The sequence below is a fragment of the Melopsittacus undulatus genome, chromosome 3 (assembly GCF_012275295.1).
Source record: "Melopsittacus undulatus isolate bMelUnd1 chromosome 3, bMelUnd1.mat.Z, whole genome shotgun sequence".
Taxonomy (NCBI): domain Eukaryota; kingdom Metazoa; phylum Chordata; class Aves; order Psittaciformes; family Psittaculidae; genus Melopsittacus; species Melopsittacus undulatus.
In genome coordinates, this window is record NC_047529.1 from 37,583,092 (window position 1) to 37,603,701 (window position 20,610).

The 20,610-nt window shown below is 37.4% G+C and overlaps 1 protein-coding gene across 2 annotated transcripts in view; it reads left to right on the top strand.

The window, feature by feature from the left end:
* LRRC1 (leucine rich repeat containing 1) overlaps nt 1-19,465 on the top strand; it is a 75,319-nt gene extending 55,854 nt beyond the window's left edge. For both annotated transcript variants that reach the window (XM_034060617.1, XM_034060618.1), the window contains exons 11-14: nt 13,318-13,433; nt 14,327-14,499; nt 16,166-16,302; nt 18,190-19,465. In XM_034060617.1, coding sequence (XP_033916508.1) covers nt 13,318-13,433; nt 14,327-14,499; nt 16,166-16,302; nt 18,190-18,348 — 585 coding nt within the window. In that variant the 3' untranslated portion in view covers nt 18,349-19,465. The remainder of the gene's footprint in view (nt 1-13,317; nt 13,434-14,326; nt 14,500-16,165; nt 16,303-18,189) is intronic.
* Nucleotides 19,466-20,610: the final 1,145 nt, after the last annotated feature.

Below are 20,610 nucleotides of genomic sequence, written 5' to 3' on the forward strand. Positions count from 1 at the left end.
CCAGGTGCACTTTGTAGTCAACCCTCACAAACAATACTAGCTTTAACTTTCAACTTCTTCTAGCTTTATGCTTTACATGCTAATTCTAGTTCCTCGTCATAACTTCAGATACAGGCAAGTGTTATGGGGCTTTAGGGCAAAATGCTAAATACACCAATCAACTCCCAACATTCATAAAGTCCATACAGACTAATGAAGAGTACACAAAAAGTAGACTTTATGAGTAATATCTTTGATGCCCTGTTTTATTAGAAGCATCTAATTTCAATATGATTCCCATATGAACCAGCAAATTTAATCTAATATCCTCTGTCTCTAACAATTAATACCAAGATAAGCATCTGCTTCCCAAACTAGTTTTTGATGTAAAAGATGAGAGTTTTCAGTTCTACCCTCAAAATACCTGTATTTTGCATCAGAAGTATATGTTTTCAGAAAAATAAACCATCTACATTTGATTAAAAACAACAACATTACACTTTTTTTTCCGGATAGCAATACTACTCCTATAACACCAATATTATTAGTTTTAGCAACTTGAAAGCTGCTTCAAGTAACTTTGCTCCTATTCACAAAGGAAACTTACCTTTGTTTGCTTATCATATGCAACTTCAAAAAGCACTGCTGTTTGTTTGCCAGTTCCAAAACTCACCATCAGAAGGAAAATGAAAATATGTTTCTTCTCTTACTGCAAGTATTAAAGGCAAAACATCCCAATGCCTTTTGAAACTTGCAAGTTAAGCAGACGTAAAACCTAACTATAGACAGCAAACCTACTGAAAGATCTTAGACCAAACATTAGATGACTTCTGTAGTCAAACACATATAAGAAGGTTCTATATAGCCAACATGTCACTACACCTTGGTCAGGAGTCCTCAAATCTGAGCTGAAGTTATTTATGTGTTCTACTTAACTGTCACTTCTGTCTACAAAATCCACAGTTCAATCCAAACCCAAGTTTGGAATTACAGGACAAATACCACAAAAGCTTTTCTACTAGTCAAAGTTATAATCTAGTTGATTTAACCTGCACTATTTACCTAGGAAAAAGCCATTTTAAAGGCTGCAACTATGACTTAGAAAATGAAACAAAAACTAATAGAACATATATACTCAACTCAACTTCCCTTGTATCATAAACACATTTTAATGGCAGAAAGCAGCAATCAGCCCCAAATCAAGGCTTCTGATTCACAAGCTATTTACAGCACAAAGTTACAGCACAAACAAAATCTGGAATGGTTTCCCTTAAATCACTGCACTCTTAAGCTGCAGCTATTCCACAAGAACATCAGCTTTCCCAGTCCTGTGGGTATGATAGGAGCTACAACCTTGTCAGACATTTTAGCTCATGAATCAAAGCCCTTAAAACACATCACTCAAATTGTGAGCAAACGATTCTGCTCTTCATCTTAAAGCATGTATCGATTCTTAGATAATGTGCTTTGACACATTCACAGAACATAGTGCCATATAGAAAATAATAATATACACACACATACCATCTCATTGGTGTATCTAACATGAGGAGCTGTGATAAGCAAGAGATAAACTAGTGAATGTGGCTGAGCTAGCAAGTGATGCCCTAAACTGCACACAAAGTGTTCAATTTTCCATGAATGAAGTTTGAGCTATTCAGTCTTGGAGCATGGAGATCAAAACAGTTTAGCAGAACAAAGTAAAGCCATGCAACCCTGATGAGACCCAAACTTCTGTACTTTTGATAATGGAAAATGCAGCAGTGGAACCAGCCCCCCTTAGTCGTCATGCATTTAAAGCAGTTTAATGAAAGGTAACAGTAGAACCATGGACTGAATAATACTTACAGGGTTATCAATTTACCTGACCCATAATTTTCCAAGCGGCTAACAATTAAGAAAATACAAGAGATGTTCATTTTTTTTTCCATACTGGACAAGAGCATGCCAACAAATGGAGACAAACATACATTCTTCTACTGCCAAAGAGGGTTAGAACTCCAGAGTTATTTTAACTTCAGTTACTTTAACTTTGCTTTATCAGTCAATAGGCAGTTGTTCAAACGTTTTGTATCATGACAGGGTAGTGAAGACTTTTTTTTAACAGGGTGGCAGGGGGAGATAACAGATGGATACTGAAATATTTTTAGTGAACTTTTTAGAAGTGCAGGCAGCATCTAAAAAGCAGCATCAGGTGAGATATCACAGAGAAAAAGACAAGCTGACAGTTAAAATGAAAAATACAATCTTTGTCACTTTGAAAGAGATGGCACCCATTCAGCAGTACAGAAAAACATAAGGTCCAACATCTGAAAACCTAAACATGAAACGATACCACTGAGGCAAAGTGCACACATTGAATGGCATGCTGAAAGGAAAGCATCATTGTGACCATCATGAAGTTAATACAGTATCAGAGCACCACTGGTTTGGCCAAGGGTCATTAACTGACACAGAGCCATGCTTTCCAAGGGTCTGATCACATGCTTACAACAGACTTTGCCAAACCACTGCATAGACATCAAGTAGACAGTCAAGACCACAGGCCCATTTAACAGTTAAGCACAGAGCTCATCTGGAGCACAGACTTCAGTTAACAGGGACAAGCATGTGCTTAGTTCCAGGCACATGAGTAACCACTCCAAAGACTGGAGGCTTAAATAAGTCCTCCTGTTCTTCTGTAGTAAGCTAGACATCAGGAAAAGTTCTCAAATGAGTTATGCATGTCTAAGTCATACTCTTGAGATTTATTTCATTCTAGCAACTTCAATGTAAGGGTTATTCACTTGCTTCATCACATCACTTCCAAAGGTCAGTCAGGCTGGATAAACCACAAAAAACAACACCCATTCATCAGTCAGGCAGAAAACGATCGTACTATGTAGTGCTGGTGTTGAGATCACTGATTTTACAGCACTGTTCAGTCTGAACACAACTGTTTATTTGGATTCAGATGGACTTGCTCCAGAGGATGAGTGACACTAGGCCCCCTCAGCTCTACACAGAACTCTACCCCTGTGGAGGATTTTTTGATTCTCTTCTTCTATCTCAGTCTGAAGAGCATCTTTTCTAATAGCTTCCTGTTCTGGAGAAGGAGTAAGACTTGGGAATACATAGTGAGGATGTCATCTTGACTGATAAAACTCCTATCTACATTCTGATCATGAACATTTACCACTTCAGCCTCCTGCTTTTTCTGACATCCACATACCCACTGCCAATCCATCTTTCACAGTCATCCAGAACTGCAATTTTATCACATCATTGATGATGTGTCTTGATTCCCTTACTGATAATTGTTTTGACACCCTGCATCAGCTGTCTATTTTTGATATCCTGACTTTTACTCCACTTCTCTGTTACAATAACCTCATGGTTGCCATTTGATTTTTCCTGCTAATGACACCTTTGCAACTTTCTGGATGTAAACCCAAGCGTGCAGATTCATCCCTCTCTTCCTGTTTAGATCCTTCCAAAAACTCCAATTTGCTCCCTCTCAAGCCCAGCTGTCAGTCACAGTCATACATCACCACAGACAAAATATTACTGATTACGCATCCTCACATTCTTATTGCTCTAAAGCCAACATTAGTTGAATAACATCTTTTGATTTCTGCATCTGTTAACTGCTCGAGAGCTATGAATCAGTTCTGCTGTCCTTTACCAGTTGGCATCTTTCACAATGCAAAAAAATAATAATAAAGAAAGACATTATGACAACTACTATAATGATTATTCTTTACCATGTGACTAGTTAAAGTGCAGTGATATCTCTTTGATTCAGCTCTCAATACAATTGTCAGCATAGCAAACTCTCACTGGGTTTACGCAACTCTGATAAATATACTGGGAATTTGAACACAGTTCCTATTGTGTTGTAAAAATCTTTTCCAGAGCGTCAGAACCAAAATTTTGTTTGGATTCAAAGTAAATAAATTCAGAATTTTCCTTGGTACCACTAATACTTTAATTACAAGTATAGAATACATTTAGGGGTGGAGGAAAATGCCCAATTTACTATTAGTAACTATTATTAATTTTTATTATTAACTTTAAATTGGCTAGGAAAATCTTTGGCAAACTCACTTCAACACTCCCTGTGACACTGGTAAATAGTATGGGAGGAGCAGAGCAAGAAAATTTCTATGCCCTCTGATTCAAGACATGTTTTCCTGCATTCTTCCTTAGTGCTTTTTTTCCCTTTAAGACACACACACACTTTTACACAAATGAGGGATGGGGCAAGATATTGGAAGTTAAAACTAGAAAAAAAAATAGCCCCAACTTGTAAAAAAAAATATATATGTATGTATGTATATATAGAGAGATTGCAAAACCACAGTTATGCCAAAAAATCCCTGCCATTTTACCTACTGTAGTATAATTCTCACAATATACCTCAGAGCCAGGAAGGACTCATTACCAGACCTCTGCAGGTTGCAGAGACTCATTAACAAAAGCACATGAACTGGAAAACATTCCAAGGAGGTTATTTATGCAAGAGCCAAAATCAACACACCAGTTTCACCAGCGTTCCAGTGCCAGGGTGGGATTTCAATACCAAAGAGTCACCAGGCAGGTCTTTCAAGTTTAGAGGGAAAAACATTTGTAACTATGAACAGGTTTAGACATTCTCCGTTCTTGCTGAAGTCTGTTTCACCACTCAGTTCAGTGAGAGAGGGATTGAGATGTGAGATTCTGAAGATGAAATCTGTAAGTGACGCAGGTCTTGGTCATACATTCTGCTGTTCCATGTTTTACCTTATATATCACACCAGATACAGAAGAACCTTTGAATCAAGAAACTTTGAAGGCATATTTGCACACAAATTCCTCAATAATCCTATGTCAAGAAATTACACATGAGAAGGTAGATACTGTTTTTGCAAGTATGCACCGAAACACCCCAGCAATGCAATGGTTTGACAGGTTGACCCGAAGTCCAATCCTAGTAAACTGCTAACAAAAGAAAACAATCAAAATAAACAAACAAAACCCCAAACAAACAAAAAAAAACAAAAAACCCACACCCACCACAACAAAACAAAAAACAACAACAAAAATCAAATAAAAAGAAAAAACCAAGCCATCAAAAACACCCCGCACCACCACAAAAAAGCTGAAACTCATAGATTATCCATCAGGTTATATTAAAGCAGGCCACATCATTTCTGCCATCCTATCTAGAAAGCTCTCTTTGCTGCAGGAATAATTCTGGAGGGAAAGAGAGACACCAGCAGGTAGATATGCTGGATACAGGTACTCTTCTCCCTAGTGAGAGTTCCATTTTTTCTATACGCATTACCAGACTTTGTATCTTTGTACCTCTCTAACAGAAACCAGCAAAGGCCTGTCCCACACCCATTTCATGTAAGGATGAAGACCACAAACACACAGCTATTCTAGCACTCTGTAAGGCAAAGAAACAACAAGAGAAAGAGGGAAGAAAAAGAGGAAAAGAGGTTGAAGATACCAAGCAAGAATATCTGCATTGCATACTCCTGCATCTGCCTCTGTCTGTGAAGGGGGAACCAGTGTAGAAGTCCTAATTGATGTGTGCAGGCTTGAGACCCCTATCTCTGCCATACTATCGCAGGAAACATCTTAAGCAACACACAGCAGACAGAGGTGTTGAAAATGACTGCTGTCAGAAGCTTGTGCATGGCTTTAAATACTAATTAGTCAGTTTGAGATGAAACGAATGGAAAAGATGGATGCTTTCTCACTGTCAAGCAGAACCCTCAAGACAGAAAAACAGTGACACATTTTTCAGTTTTTCCTTCAGTGCTCTACACCAATGCATTTTGTATTATTCTTTTCTCCAAATCGGTAATGATGAGAAGGAAAACGACATTTTGTCGAGACACGAAATTGTTCCTCCCAGCCATCCAAAGGGAAGCTCAGATTTGGGATCTTCGCCATTATCAGCACCCCGAAAGCTGCTCCTGCAGATGCTTTGTGTAACAGCAAACAGTACTCAGTACAGCTGTGCTCTCTGTTTACACAGAATATTTGTCCTCTAGAACTATGAAATGTGACTCTTCACTGAATTCCTCTAAAATTTCAACCAGAAAACTTGTACTATAGGAATGTTTATGTTCACTTCAAAAAGCTAATGGTTAACAAAAATTACTATACAAAGAAACTGCAGCTCCAGGAACAGATGAAAGATGAGCAGAGAGCAATAGTTTTTCTGTTTTTGAAAATCAGCATTTCAGCACCGTTAGAAGGCAATCTAAAGACTTCAAGGAAAAGTGGTTTATTGCACAGCCTAAGCGCACGGAATGAAACTGAAACTTGAAAAAATGAAAGTGAAAAGTCTCAATTAGCTAGACGGTAGCTTCTGCAATACATGCATATTAACAGTATTTTTGAGACAAACCATTCCATCAGTGTTTAAATGTCTCTACACGTGTGTATCTTTCTCATTAGAGCAAACGTCTGAGATGACATTTAATGTAAGATTTCCAGAATGACTCATTAAATTCTGTTTTGCTCTGTGTTTTTTTTTAATTCTTTTGGTTTTTAGTTTTAAAGGAAGTCAGCCCTCCTCTAACTGAAGGGTCATTTCCACCCTCTACATTGGTGGATTTGAATTCCAAGATGGTAATGGTTAACAAATGGAAAGCATAAACAACTGATGGAATGGTTTGTCTCAAAAATACTGTTAATATGCATGTATTGCAGAAGCTACCGTCTAGCTAATGAGACTTTTCACTTTCATTTTTTCAAGTTTCAGTTTCAATTCCGTGCGCTTAGGCTGTGCAATAAACCACTTTTCCTTGAAGTCTTTAGATTGCCTTCTAACGGTGCTGAAATGCTGATTTCAAAAACAGAAAAACTATTGCTCTCTGCTCATCTTTCATCTGTTCCTGGAGCTGCAGTTTCTTTGTATAGTATTTTTGTTAACCATTAGCTTTTTGAAGTGAACATAAACATTCCTATAGTACAAGTTTTCTGGTTGAAATTTTAGAGGAATTCAGTGAAGAGTCACATTTCATAGTTCTAGAGGACAAATATTCTGTGTAAACAGAGAGCACAGCTGTACTGAGTACTGTTTGCTGTTACACAAAGCATCTGCAGGAGCAGCTTTCGGGGTGCTGATAATGGCGAAGATCCCAAATCTGAGCTTCCCTTTGGATGGCTGGGAGGAACAATTTCGTGTCTCGACAAAATGTCGTTTTCCTTCTCATCATTACCGATTTGGAGAAAAGAATAATACAAAATGCATTGGTGTAGAGCACTGAAGGAAAAACTGAAAAATGTGTCACTGTTTTTCTGTCTTGAGGGTTCTGCTTGACAGTGAGAAAGCATCCATCTTTTCCATTCGTTTCATCTCAAACTGACTAATTAGTATTTAAAGCCATGCACAAGCTTCTGACAGCAGTCATTTTCAACACCTCTGTCTGCTGTGTGTTGCTTAAGATGTTTCCTGCGATAGTATGGCAGAGATAGGGGTCTCAAGCCTGCACACATCAATTAGGACTTCTACACTGGTTCCCCCTTCACAGACAGAGGCAGATGCAGGAGTATGCAATGCAGATATTCTTGCTTGGTATCTTCAACCTCTTTTTCCTCTTTTTCTTCCCTCTTTCTCTTGTTGTTTCTTTGCCTTACAGAGTGCTAGAATAGCTGTGTGTTTGTGGTCTTCATCCTTACATGAAATGGGTGTGGGACAGGCCTTTGCTGGTTTCTGTTAGAGAGGTACAAAGATACAAAGTCTGGTAATGCGTATAGAAAAAATGGAACTCTCACTAGGGAGAAGAGTACCTGTATCCAGCATATCTACCTGCTGGTGTCTCTCTTTCCCTCCAGAATTATTCCTGCAGCAAAGAGAGCTTTCTAGATAGGATGGCAGAAATGATGTGCCTGCTTTAATATAACCTGATGGATAATCTATGAGTTTCAGCTTTTTTGTGGTGGTGCGGGGTGTTTTTGATGGCTTGGTTTTTTCTTTTTATTTGATTTTTGTTGTTGTTTTTTGTTTTGTTGTGGTGGGTGTGGGTTTTTTGTTTTTTTTTTGTTTGTTTGGGGTTTTGTTTGTTTATTTTGATTGTTTTCTTTTGTTAGCAGTTTACTAGGATTGGACTTCGGGTCAACCTGTCAAACCATTGCATTGCTGGGGTGTTTCGGTGCATACTTGCAAAAACAGTATCTACCTTCTCATGTGTAATTTCTTGACATAGGATTATTGAGGAATTTGTGTGCAAATATGCCTTCAAAGTTTCTTGATTCAAAGGTTCTTCTGTATCTGGTGTGATATATAAGGTAAAACATGGAACAGCAGAATGTATGACCAAGACCTGCGTCACTTACAGATTTCATCTTCAGAATCTCACATCTCAATCCCTCTCTCACTGAACTGAGTGGTGAAACAGACTTCAGCAAGAACGGAGAATGTCTAAACCTGTTCATAGTTACAAATGTTTTTCCCTCTAAACTTGAAAGACCTGCCTGGTGACTCTTTGGTATTGAAATCCCACCCTGGCACTGGAACGCTGGTGAAACTGGTGTGTTGATTTTGGCTCTTGCATAAATAACCTCCTTGGAATGTTTTCCAGTTCATGTGCTTTTGTTAATGAGTCTCTGCAACCTGCAGAGGTCTGGTAATGAGTCCTTCCTGGCTCTGAGGTATATTGTGAGAATTATACTACAGTAGGTAAAATGGCAGGGATTTTTTTTGGCATAACTGTGGTTTTTGCAATCTCTCTATATATACATACATACATATATATTTTTTTTTTACAAGTTGGGGCTATTTTTTTTTTTCTAGTTTTAACTTCCAATATCTTGCCCCATCCCTCATTTGTGTAAAAGTGTGTGTGTGTCTTAAAGGGAAAAAAAGCACTAAGGAAGAATGCAGGAAAACATGTCTTGAATCAGAGGGCATAGAAATTTTCTTGCTCTGCTCCTCCCATACTATTTACCAGTGTCACAGGGAGTGTTGAAGTGAGTTTGCCAAAGATTTTCCTAGCCAATTTAAAGTTAATAATAAAAATTAATAATAGTTACTAATAGTAAATTGGGCATTTTCCTCCACCCCTAAATGTATTCTATACTTGTAATTAAAGTATTAGTGGTACCAAGGAAAATTCTGAATTTATTTACTTTGAATCCAAACAAAATTTTGGTTCTGACGCTCTGGAAAAGATTTTTACAACACAATAGGAACTGTGTTCAAATTCCCAGTATATTTATCAGAGTTGCGTAAACCCAGTGAGAGTTTGCTATGCTGACAATTGTATTGAGAGCTGAATCAAAGAGATATCACTGCACTTTAACTAGTCACATGGTAAAGAATAATCATTATAGTAGTTGTCATAATGTCTTTCTTTATTATTATTTTTTTGCATTGTGAAAGATGCCAACTGGTAAAGGACAGCAGAACTGATTCATAGCTCTCGAGCAGTTAACAGATGCAGAAATCAAAAGATGTTATTCAACTAATGTTGGCTTTAGAGCAATAAGAATGTGAGGATGCGTAATCAGTAATATTTTGTCTGTGGTGATGTATGACTGTGACTGACAGCTGGGCTTGAGAGGGAGCAAATTGGAGTTTTTGGAAGGATCTAAACAGGAAGAGAGGGATGAATCTGCACGCTTGGGTTTACATCCAGAAAGTTGCAAAGGTGTCATTAGCAGGAAAAATCAAATGGCAACCATGAGGTTATTGTAACAGAGAAGTGGAGTAAAAGTCAGGATATCAAAAATAGACAGCTGATGCAGGTGTCAAAACAATTATCAGTAAGGGAATCAAGACACATCATCAATGATGTGATAAAAATTGCAGTTCTGGATGACTGTGAAAGATGGATTGGCAGTGGGTATGTGGATGTCAGAAAAGCAGGAGGCTGAAGTGGTAAATGTTCATGATCAGAATGTAGATAGGAGTTTTATCAGTCAAGATGACATCCTCACTATGTATTCCCAAGTCTTACTCCTTCTCCAGAACAGGAAGCTATTAGAAAGATGCTCTTCAGACTGAGATAGAAGAAGAGAATCAAAAAATCCTCCACAGGGGTAGAGTTCTGTGTAGAGCTGAGGGGGCCTAGTGTCACTCATCCTCTGGAGCAAGTCCATCTGAATCCAAATAAACAGTTGTGTTCAGACTGAACAGTGCTGTAAAATCAGTGATCTCAACACCAGCACTACATAGTAACGATCGTTTTCTGCCTGACTGATGAATGGGTGTTGTTTTTGTGGTTTATCCAGCCTGACTGACCTTTGGAAGTGATGTGATGAAGCAAGTGAATAACCCTTACATTGAAGTTGCTAGAATGAAATAAATCTCAAGAGTATGACTTAGACATGCATAACTCATTTGAGAACTTTTCCTGATGTCTAGCTTACTACAGAAGAACAGGAGGACTTATTTAAGCCTCCAGTCTTTGGAGTGGTTACTCATGTGCCTGGAACTAAGCACATGCTTGTCCCTGTTAACTGAAGTCTGTGCTCCAGATGAGCTCTGTGCTTAACTGTTAAATGGGCCTGTGGTCTTGACTGTCTACTTGATGTCTATGCAGTGGTTTGGCAAAGTCTGTTGTAAGCATGTGATCAGACCCTTGGAAAGCATGGCTCTGTGTCAGTTAATGACCCTTGGCCAAACCAGTGGTGCTCTGATACTGTATTAACTTCATGATGGTCACAATGATGCTTTCCTTTCAGCATGCCATTCAATGTGTGCACTTTGCCTCAGTGGTATCGTTTCATGTTTAGGTTTTCAGATGTTGGACCTTATGTTTTTCTGTACTGCTGAATGGGTGCCATCTCTTTTCAAAGTGACAAAGATTGTATTTTTCATTTTAACTGTCAGCTTGTCTTTTTTCTCTGTGATATCTCACCTGATGCTGCTTTTTAGATGCTGCCTGCACTTCTAAAAAGTTTCACTAAAAATATTTCAGTATCCATCTGTTATCTCCCCCTGCCACCCTGTTAAAAAAAAGTCTTCACTACCCTGTCATGATACAAAACGTTTGAACAACTGCCTATTGACTGATAAAGCAAAGTTAAAGTAACTGAAGTTAAAATAACTCTGGAGTTCTAACCCTCTTTGGCAGTAGAAGAATGTATGTTTTGTCTCCATTTGTTGGCATGCTCTTGTCCAGTATGGAAAAAAAAATGAACATCTCTTGTATTTTCTTAATTGTTAGCCGCTTGGAAAATTATGGGTCAGGTAAATTGATAACCCTGTAAGTATTATTCAGTCCATGGTTCTACTGTTACCTTTCATTAAACTGCTTTAAATGCATGACGACTAAGGGGGGCTGGTTCCACTGCTGCATTTTTCCATTATCAAAAGTACAGAAGTTTGGGTCTCATCAGGGTTGCATGGCTTTACTTTGTTCTGCTAAACTGTTTTGATCTCCATGCTCCAAGACTGAATAGCTCAAACTTCATTCATGGAAAATTGAACACTTTGTGTGCAGTTAGGGCATCACTTGCTAGCTCAGCCACATTCACTAGTTTATCTCTTGCTTATCACAGCTCCTCATGTTAGATACACCAATGAGATGGTATGTGTGTGTATATTATTATTTTCTATATGGCACTATGTTCTGTGAATGTGTCAAAGCACATTATCTAAGAATCGATACATGCTTTAAGATGAAGAGCAGAATCGTTTGCTCACAATTTGAGTGATGTGTTTTAAGGGCTTTGATTCATGAGCTAAAATGTCTGACAAGGTTGTAGCTCCTATCATACCCACAGGACTGGGAAAGCTGATGTTCTTGTGGAATAGCTGCAGCTTAAGAGTGCAGTGATTTAAGGGAAACCATTCCAGATTTTGTTTTGTGCTGTAACTTTGTGCTGTAAATAGCTTGTGAATCAGAAGCCTTGATTTGGGGCTGATTGCTGCTTTCTGCCATTAAAATGTGTTTATGATACAAGGGAAGTTGAGTTGAGTATATATGTTCTATTAGTTTTTGTTTCATTTTCTAAGTCATAGTTGCAGCCTTTAAAAATGGCTTTTTCCTAGGTAAATAGTGCAGGTTAAATCAACTAGATTATAACTTTGACTAGTAGAAAAGCTTTTGTGGTATTTGTCTGTAATTCCAAACTTGGGTTTGGATTGAACTGTGGATTTTGTAGACAGAAGTGACAGTTAAGTAGAACACATAAATAACTTCAGCTCAGATTTGAGGACTCCTGACCAAGGTGTAGTGACATGTTGGCTATATAGAACCTTCTTATATGTGTTTGACTACAGAAGTCATCTAATGTTTGGTCTAAGATCTTTCAGTAGGTTTGCTGTCTATAGTTAGGTTTTACGTCTGCTTAACTTGCAAGTTTCAAAAGGCATTGGGATGTTTTGCCTTTAATACTTGCAGTAAGAGAAGAAACATATTTTCATTTTCCTTCTGATGGTGAGTTTTGGAACTGGCAAACAAACAGCAGTGCTTTTTGAAGTTGCATATGATAAGCAAACAAAGGTAAGTTTCCTTTGTGAATAGGAGCAAAGTTACTTGAAGCAGCTTTCAAGTTGCTAAAACTAATAATATTGGTGTTATAGGAGTAGTATTGCTATCCGGAAAAAAAAGTGTAATGTTGGTTGTTTTTAATCAAATGTAGATGGTTTATTTTTCTGAAAACATATACTTCTGATGCAAAATACAGGTATTTTGAGGGTAGAACTGAAAACTCTCATCTTTTACATCAAAAACTAGTTTGGGAAGCAGATGCTTATCTTGGTATTAATTGTTAGAGACAGAGGATATTAGATTAAATTTGCTGGTTCATATGGGAATCATATTGAAATTAGATGCTTCTAATAAAACAGGGCATCAAAGATATTACTCATAAAGTCTACTTTTTGTGTACTCTTCATTAGTCTGTATGGACTTTATGAATGTTGGGAGTTGATTGGTGTATTTAGCATTTTGCCCTAAAGCCCCATAACACTTGCCTGTATCTGAAGTTATGACGAGGAACTAGAATTAGCATGTAAAGCATAAAGCTAGAAGAAGTTGAAAGTTAAAGCTAGTATTGTTTGTGAGGGTTGACTACAAAGTGGCACCTGTGTGGTCACTGATCTCTCCCTGGTGTGGTAGGCTCTAAAAGGTAGGTAGAACGTGGCATATTTGTGAAGACATACATTAGTCACAGATGTTCAAGAAACTTCACCCATAGACTTGCTTCAGGTCAGACTTATTTTAAGCTAACACTTGTTTGCAGTCTGTACCTTTGGGTGAAGTGTCTGGCAGGCATTGTCTCTTGAATGCGCTATGACATATTACGTGACCCGTACTGCATGCCTTTGTTTATACTGTCGTGCTGCCACAAAACCAGACATTTCTTTCTTTTCTTTCCCCCCCCCCCCCCTTGTCTTCTCTAATATAGATTGGGGGGTGCTGCAGTCTTAATGTCTTTTCTGTACGTGACAACAGATTATCTCGAATTCCCTCTGAAATTTCACAAGCCACTGAACTTCATGTCCTGGATGTTGCAGGAAATAGGTAAGAGATTTTTGTATTGTCATGCTCCTTTGCTGGATTTATTTAGTTCTTTCTGGCCACAAAATAGATTAAATCTAAGAATGCTGCAATAAAAAAAACAGTTATGACTTTTGTGTTAGTGTTACTGTTGAAAATGTCGAAGTAGCCTTCCCCCTTGGCCCAAAGTAGGAGAGTGTGTTGTCATGAGGGCATTTTCTAGGTTGCTTTGACCCTGAGGAAAAAGATAGGATTAAAACAACCTTTGGGTTTGTGTGTTTTTGAATTAAAACTGAGAGTCTAGGCCATTTGGTAGAGTTTCACCTGAACGCCCAGCCTTAATGTTAAGCAACACTAACACTGAGTGTCTTGTCTTAGAGCTACAGTGCAAGTAACAAATAATGCCACTTTGACCTTGTGGCTTCTCATAAATCTTAGTTGATATGCTTCACACATCAAAATGCAAAAAAGGAGTGGATTGAAGCATAAACCAGTGAATTAGTTCATTGCTTAGTAGGAATTTAATGGGAGGGAGGGAAAAAAGCAAATGGCATCTTATCTGTGCAATGTAATTATCTCATAGGCATTTATATATTTCTATTCTGGCAACTGTTTATATATAAAGCTCCAGAGAAGAAGCAGCTGTCTGCCTTCCAGGGTATTTTACTGCAGTAGTAAAACCTCAGCATTGTTTTATCTGTTATTCACAACTACAGAGAATTATGGTATAAAATTAAGTTGCAGATTCTTTTTGAAAGAAGGGAGTAGTTGCAGTTTGACTACTGCAATGTCTTCTATTAGAGTCATTGATCGCAATCCCATTTATTCCAACTCAGGGTTATATACTTAAAAGTCAACTTTGTGACCATCTATTACATCTCCTAGAGATTTCTCTCTTTTACTTTTTTTTGAACTAGGCTAACGTATCTTCCCATCTCACTGACTACCTTAAAGCTGAAGGCTTTGTGGTTGTCTGATAACCAGTCCCAGCCTTTGCTGACGTTTCAGACTGACACAGACCCTGAAACAGGAGAAAAGATTTTAACATGTGTATTACTTCCTCAAATGCCTTCTGAGCCTGGTTGCCAAGGTGAGTGCCTGCAGTCAGTTTTTCATTACATATAGAAGTACAACTTCTTTGTTTACTGAGTTATCTGTTCCATAAAGGTTTGTAAAACATGCATAAGCTCAAATGAACAAAGTAACAAAGTTCTGATTGAATTTTCACTTTCAAAGTTCTTCGTAAATGATCGTACTGGTTTTCAGAAGGCTTGAAAAACATGGCTGTGAGTATTATTGAAAATACAGTGACAGCAGCTACAATAAATAAAATACAGATCTGGAAGAAGAGCACTTAATCATATTATTTTGAGACTTGCCAATGGGCCAAGTGGTGTTGTCCATGTTTATGTACATTGATTATACATCTTAAATACATAGATATGTAGTGAAAATTGATGGCCCTCCAGCTACAGTCTCTTTACTACAAAAATAATTGCATAGCTAGTAATAATCATAGTTTCATAAAATTATTTGGGTTGAAAGGGACTTTAAAGACCATTTAGTTCCAACCTCCCTGCCATAGGCAGGGACAACTTCCATTAGACTAGGCTGCTCAAAGCTGCATCTAGCCTGGCCTTGAACACAGTAAGGAATAGACATTTTACTTTTTAGAAAGCTAGTTTTCTTTCAAGCAAGGATTTTTTACAGTAACTTTGTTAGAGTCTTCAACAAATGTAAAATTGCAGTATAAGTTGCTTTTACCTTTTGTGCTAAAACTTGTCTCTGTCAGATGGAACCATAGACTCTCTTGCACTGTTGGCTGGGTTGCTGCTGCAATAACTTGTGAATGTTTTTTGTCCTTAAGCTTTTATAGCTGTGTGTGAACAGTCAAGAGGATTCATCTGTGCTAATATTTAAACTTTGGCTGTAACCACTGGAGAGTAATTTATCCCATCTGAGAATAGACTTAAAAGAAATCATGTGGATTCTTCAGGACTGAGTACAAAGGGAGCCTGAGGAGAAAAGCTCAGCTGTAGATATCTGTATGATAGGTACCCAAACTTACCTAGATTAATTCTACTCTTTCAGTACTATGCATCTGGGGCAAATAGAAACCATTAAAGCAGTAGAATTGTAGAAATGGCTGTTTTATGTCCACTTCTGGATTTTAAGAATACAAATTGCATTAAAAAACAAGTTAACCCCTTTAGATTTAGAGATTAATCTAGTTCAAGAAGAGTAACTGAATGAAGTAGACTGACTTTCTCTAAAGGCATCACTACTAGAAATTAGATTTCCTGCTCTCCAGATGAACCTCATGACTTCAAGGGTAGAAGACTTGGAATTAAGACTGTAGAATGTAGAACTCTAATGCCTCACAATTCCAAAAGGATGAGATCAGTAAAAGCAATGATCCACTTGAAGAGCTGGCTAATGTCAGATGGCAGCCATGATGCAGAAAAAGGCATATATAATGCCAAATATATTAAATTATATAATCAGTACTCTAAAAATACCACAAAACTGGAACAGTCCAAGTACAGAAATTTCTCATTTATACAAAACCTATTTATTGTGTGTATTTGATGACAGAACATCAATGCAAGTTCTGTTTTGTATGGAAAAAAAAAGTAGAAATAGACAATTGTAAATCTCAGATGAGTGATTATTGGATATTGCAGTTATTAAAAATATAGCATGTTAATGTTTCAGACTTGCTGTGAATCTTTAGTTACGTTTTACTATTCTGACAGATAACCTACCACGATGTGGTGCACTGGAGAGTTTGGTAAATGAAATGTCAGATGAAACATGGAATGAGCGGGCAGTGAACAGAGTCAGTGCAATTCGCTTTTTAGAAGATGAAAAAGATGAAGAGGATAATGAAATGGTATGTTTTCCACATCTCTGGATACCTGCAGACATTGTGACTTTAATGCAAAGCTGTAAAAGTATCTGAGCTCTCGTGCTATATTTCAGCTGTGACTGCATGCTTTTGTGGGTGTTTGTAGCAGATGTTGACTACCAAAACTTTTCATATTGACTTAAAATGCTTTTTTTCTTGTTCTTTTTTAAATTTTTTTCCTTTCTGCTTTGAATATAACTTTTATGTTCTGATGCAGGACAGTCTTTGTTTTGCTTTGTTTTCCTGTGTCTGCTCAGGATGTTTTCTTTCCAGAAACAAGATAGGATCTTTCTTTGCATCTGTGAAGCTTTACTGCCTGAAAGTATATAGGGTTTAATTTAGGATTCCAGCGCTCTGTCATGTGTCTCCATTAATTTTTCTATTGTTTGTCTCTATAATTTCTATTTACAATCTCATACTTTATTTCTTCCTTTTTTTTCCTCCTCCACCATTTGCATTGAAACAACCATAGTGTCCATAAACAGCAAGAACACTGCTCATTAGTGTCCCGCTTAAACAAAGGATGTGGGAACATCTGTCACTGTACTTATAAGACCTCTCTGTTACATTGGGCTCTGCATGTCCTGAAGATCAAAATGCAACATGATCTTTAGCTTTACTAACTTTCATTAACAATTAAAACTCTTTATAAAGGTTAAGACTGCTTCAATCAGATAGATTTCCAGTGAGCTTCTCTAATGCTCTTAAAAACTTGCTTGTGGTCCTATCTAGAGCTCAGCTTGAGATACTTCATGGCACTGTCTGTGTTGTAGCACACTAGAAACATGGTCTTACATTATAAAGTGACTATAAAAATTCTTAGTTTGTAGGGAAAAATATTTAAGTTTTCAAGTAAGGTGGTTGCAGAAATTGTTTGTAGCAAGCATGGTTCATAGACTGACTGTTCAGGGAGTTCAGAATGAGACTTCTTAACAACTGTGACAATCTGAGAATTTCCACGGAGTAACGAGGGCTCAGGTATTAATAATAACTGCTTTAAGTCATGGTGTTACAGCCTGACTTGAGGCAAGAACCTATTTAGGGAAAAAAGAAGTCTATGATCCTACTGGGGAGGAAGAAGGGCCGATTTCCAAAGTATTCTTGACCAATGCATTCATGGGTCACCAGTTCTGCTGTAATATGCACAGTTTAGATTAATTAACTGAAAAATTAATTGCATGTATATGTGTAGTGTACTAATACATACTTGTGCAATTATTCTTGGTGTTCTATTGGTCTCTAATCTGGATGCTAACTGGAGTTTTCATAAATTATGTTTTCCTTGTAAAGGCTTCAGCACAATGAAGTTAGATGTTCTTGTGTCTAAGACGGGAGAGAAATGCCCTCTGTTCTTCCTTTCAAGATATTTGTTCTCAATTGACAAGAGAACCAAACTGTGTGGTGGGGCTGGAAGGCACACAGAGCTCCACATAAACATGTATTTGACACTGGAAAGGGGTCTTGTGGGATTCTTTGAAAACCAGCTGAATGGTTTTTGATTGAAATGTGATCTTACATCACTTGGATGGGTTTTGGGGGAAAAGATAAATAAAAGTCCCAACTATATTTATGAAAGAATCTTCACTTCATAACTTGTAATTGTAGTTCACTTGAGTGGCTTTCAGATTAGTAGGTCAAGAGAGAAAAAAATTGCTCTAGACAGTTCTGAAACCCTCTTTCGCTGTCTTCGTAAACAAGCAGCTACAAAAATAATATTCAGCAGAGAGCATGGTAGTTTGAAAAAGAAAAGGGGGGAAAAAAGAGAAAAAATCAATATCTAGTATTTGCTACATGAATGCTAAAGCCTTGAAAGTGTATGTTGTTTTTCAAAGACACGAAGGCAAAACCACTTATTGCGCTGTTTATTTTTAGAGAACACTTCTAAGGCGAGCCACTCCACACCCTGGAGAATTAAAGAACATGAAAAAGACAGTGGAGAATTTACGGAATGATATGAATGCTGCTAAAGGACTGGATTCAAACAAAAACGAGGTCAATAATGCCATTGACAGAGTGACCACTTCTGTGTAGAGTTTCATCTCCAGGTTTTACCTCCTGTGTCTTCCCCTGCTGTTGAAATGCTCCTGTCACCTTCTGGGACCTCACTGAGCCCCTTTTTGTTTTTAACCAGAACCTGATTCATCGTCTCCATATGCGTGAAAAGTGCTGCCCACTGGAAGAAAGTGCCTTATTTCATCCAGGCAGTGAACCAATAATTTCCAAATCAATGTTGTAATTTTAATAGTGCTAGGCTTTTTAAAGTATAATACACTACTGTATGCAGAATACAATATTTTTGTCTTAAACACAGGAGAAATAATGCTTTTCTTTTCCAGAGTGCTGGGATATCTTTTTTTCCAGTGGCTGGATGTGCTGGTGAGAAATATAGTTTTGTGGAAAATTTATACACTTTTTTATTTTCTTTTTGGCAGCTCAGATGGTGTAAATTTTAAATTTTTGTATAGGACTTTCATAACAAGATGATGTATTTCATTTTTAAGAGAAAATTTATCTTGAGCGGTACATATTTTAGTATTTGTGGAAGAGAACAAGTTTCATGGACAACTGTATTCATTCATGTGGACCACCCATTGTGCCTTATTGTGTCTGGTATGTCATATTAGTCTCAAATATAGCAATTCTCAAGGAAAGTGAGTAGATTTAAAACTGGTCTTCTGTTTTAGGTATGTTTTTCAGATCGTAATTTGTTGAGATTTTTTGCAGCAGAGAACTTATGTTTATATCATGGGATTTTAGGTTGTGAAGCACAAATGTTAGTTTTGTTGTAAACAGGATTGAGATTAAAATGACCAAACTGCTATTGTTTATTACATAATGCACTCACACTTTAACTTAGTTGTAATAAAACATCATGTTTTGGATGTGTTGCATTGCAGTCATTAGAAATTCATGCTTCCATTGTTCTTTTTTTTAAATGTGCCATCTGTAAAATAACTTGAAAAACAGCACAATAGACTTTCAGAAGCACAGTATGAAACTACTTTTATGTATTACACAAGAAAGCATGATTCTTTAAAGTGCTTTGGTGGTTTTATATAGATATATAAAACCATAATAAAAAAAATCTTCAAAAGCTTCAATAGATTTATTGTATCATTAAATAACAATTAAAGAATGTATGAATTAATACTGGAATTCACGATCATTGTTACTGTGTTGCACTTCCAGTGGTCCAATGCTGATTTCAGGGTCTTATTAAAACTGTGGGTTTTGGTTTGTTTATAAAAGTAAGTATTGACTGAGTTGAATTCAGTAAATAACAATTTTGCAAAGGGCTGATGAAGACTGATTTTGGTGTCTCTGTGTTCTGTATGTGCCATGAGCTAACAAAGACCACTGACTTGTTCAGACTTGAGCAGCCTGAGGTCAGAACAAAGATTTGACATACTTGGTGTGAACTCATGCAATGAACCCAAATTTCAGCCTGACACTTCATGTATGGCAAAGCACATCTCTTGTTCTGCTGAACATGTTTTCCAGTAAGCACTGGTTATGTGAGGGTTTCTGGGAGAGGATAGGAAACGAGATCATGGAAGTCATAGTAACTTCTGTGTTTAAAATAATAACTGAAATATTTGATAATTTTTGTAATTTAACTTTATAAATTTTGATTTGAAGCTTTTACAAAAGCACTGCTTTCTTTACGATATTGAGCATGTAGGTGTTGCAAGCCATCTGCAAACACTCATATCTAACCTGGCAAAATACCTTAATTTTTATCATTCTTCCCATCCCAAAGATTCAAGGCATTGTCTGTTTGCAGGAGGTGCTGCAGTTTGATAGGTTAGTTGAAAGGTGATGGAGTTTCATTCCTCCCAAAGCAGAGTTCTCACAGTTGTTCTTGGTAAGCTAGTGTTAAAATAAAAACAGAAAGAAAATGATGTTTTGGTATGGCTGACTCCAACCTAGGGTAGATTTTATTTTTAAAGTACTTACTGGAACTGACAAAGCAAAAGTTTAAAATTGTAGGAAACTTTGTACCCAGAGTCCAAGTAAACATTGGCAAACCCATTTGAGATGAAAATGAGTTCCTAAAAGAGACAGACCAAAGCCAAAGGCAGCAAGACGCTGTACTCTGTGATGCCAAGTTTTTATTTGGAGGCTGCGGTTTGTTTTGTTTTTAGCATCTGCTGCAGATATAAACAGGAGAGCTCCGTCAGCGCAATGAAATGAATGTGTAAAGCCCGAGTTTGGGCTTGCCTAATACACCACTGGATGAAAATAATTAACTGCCCATGTGCACCTAATCTTTCCTGGTAAAGTCAAAACAAG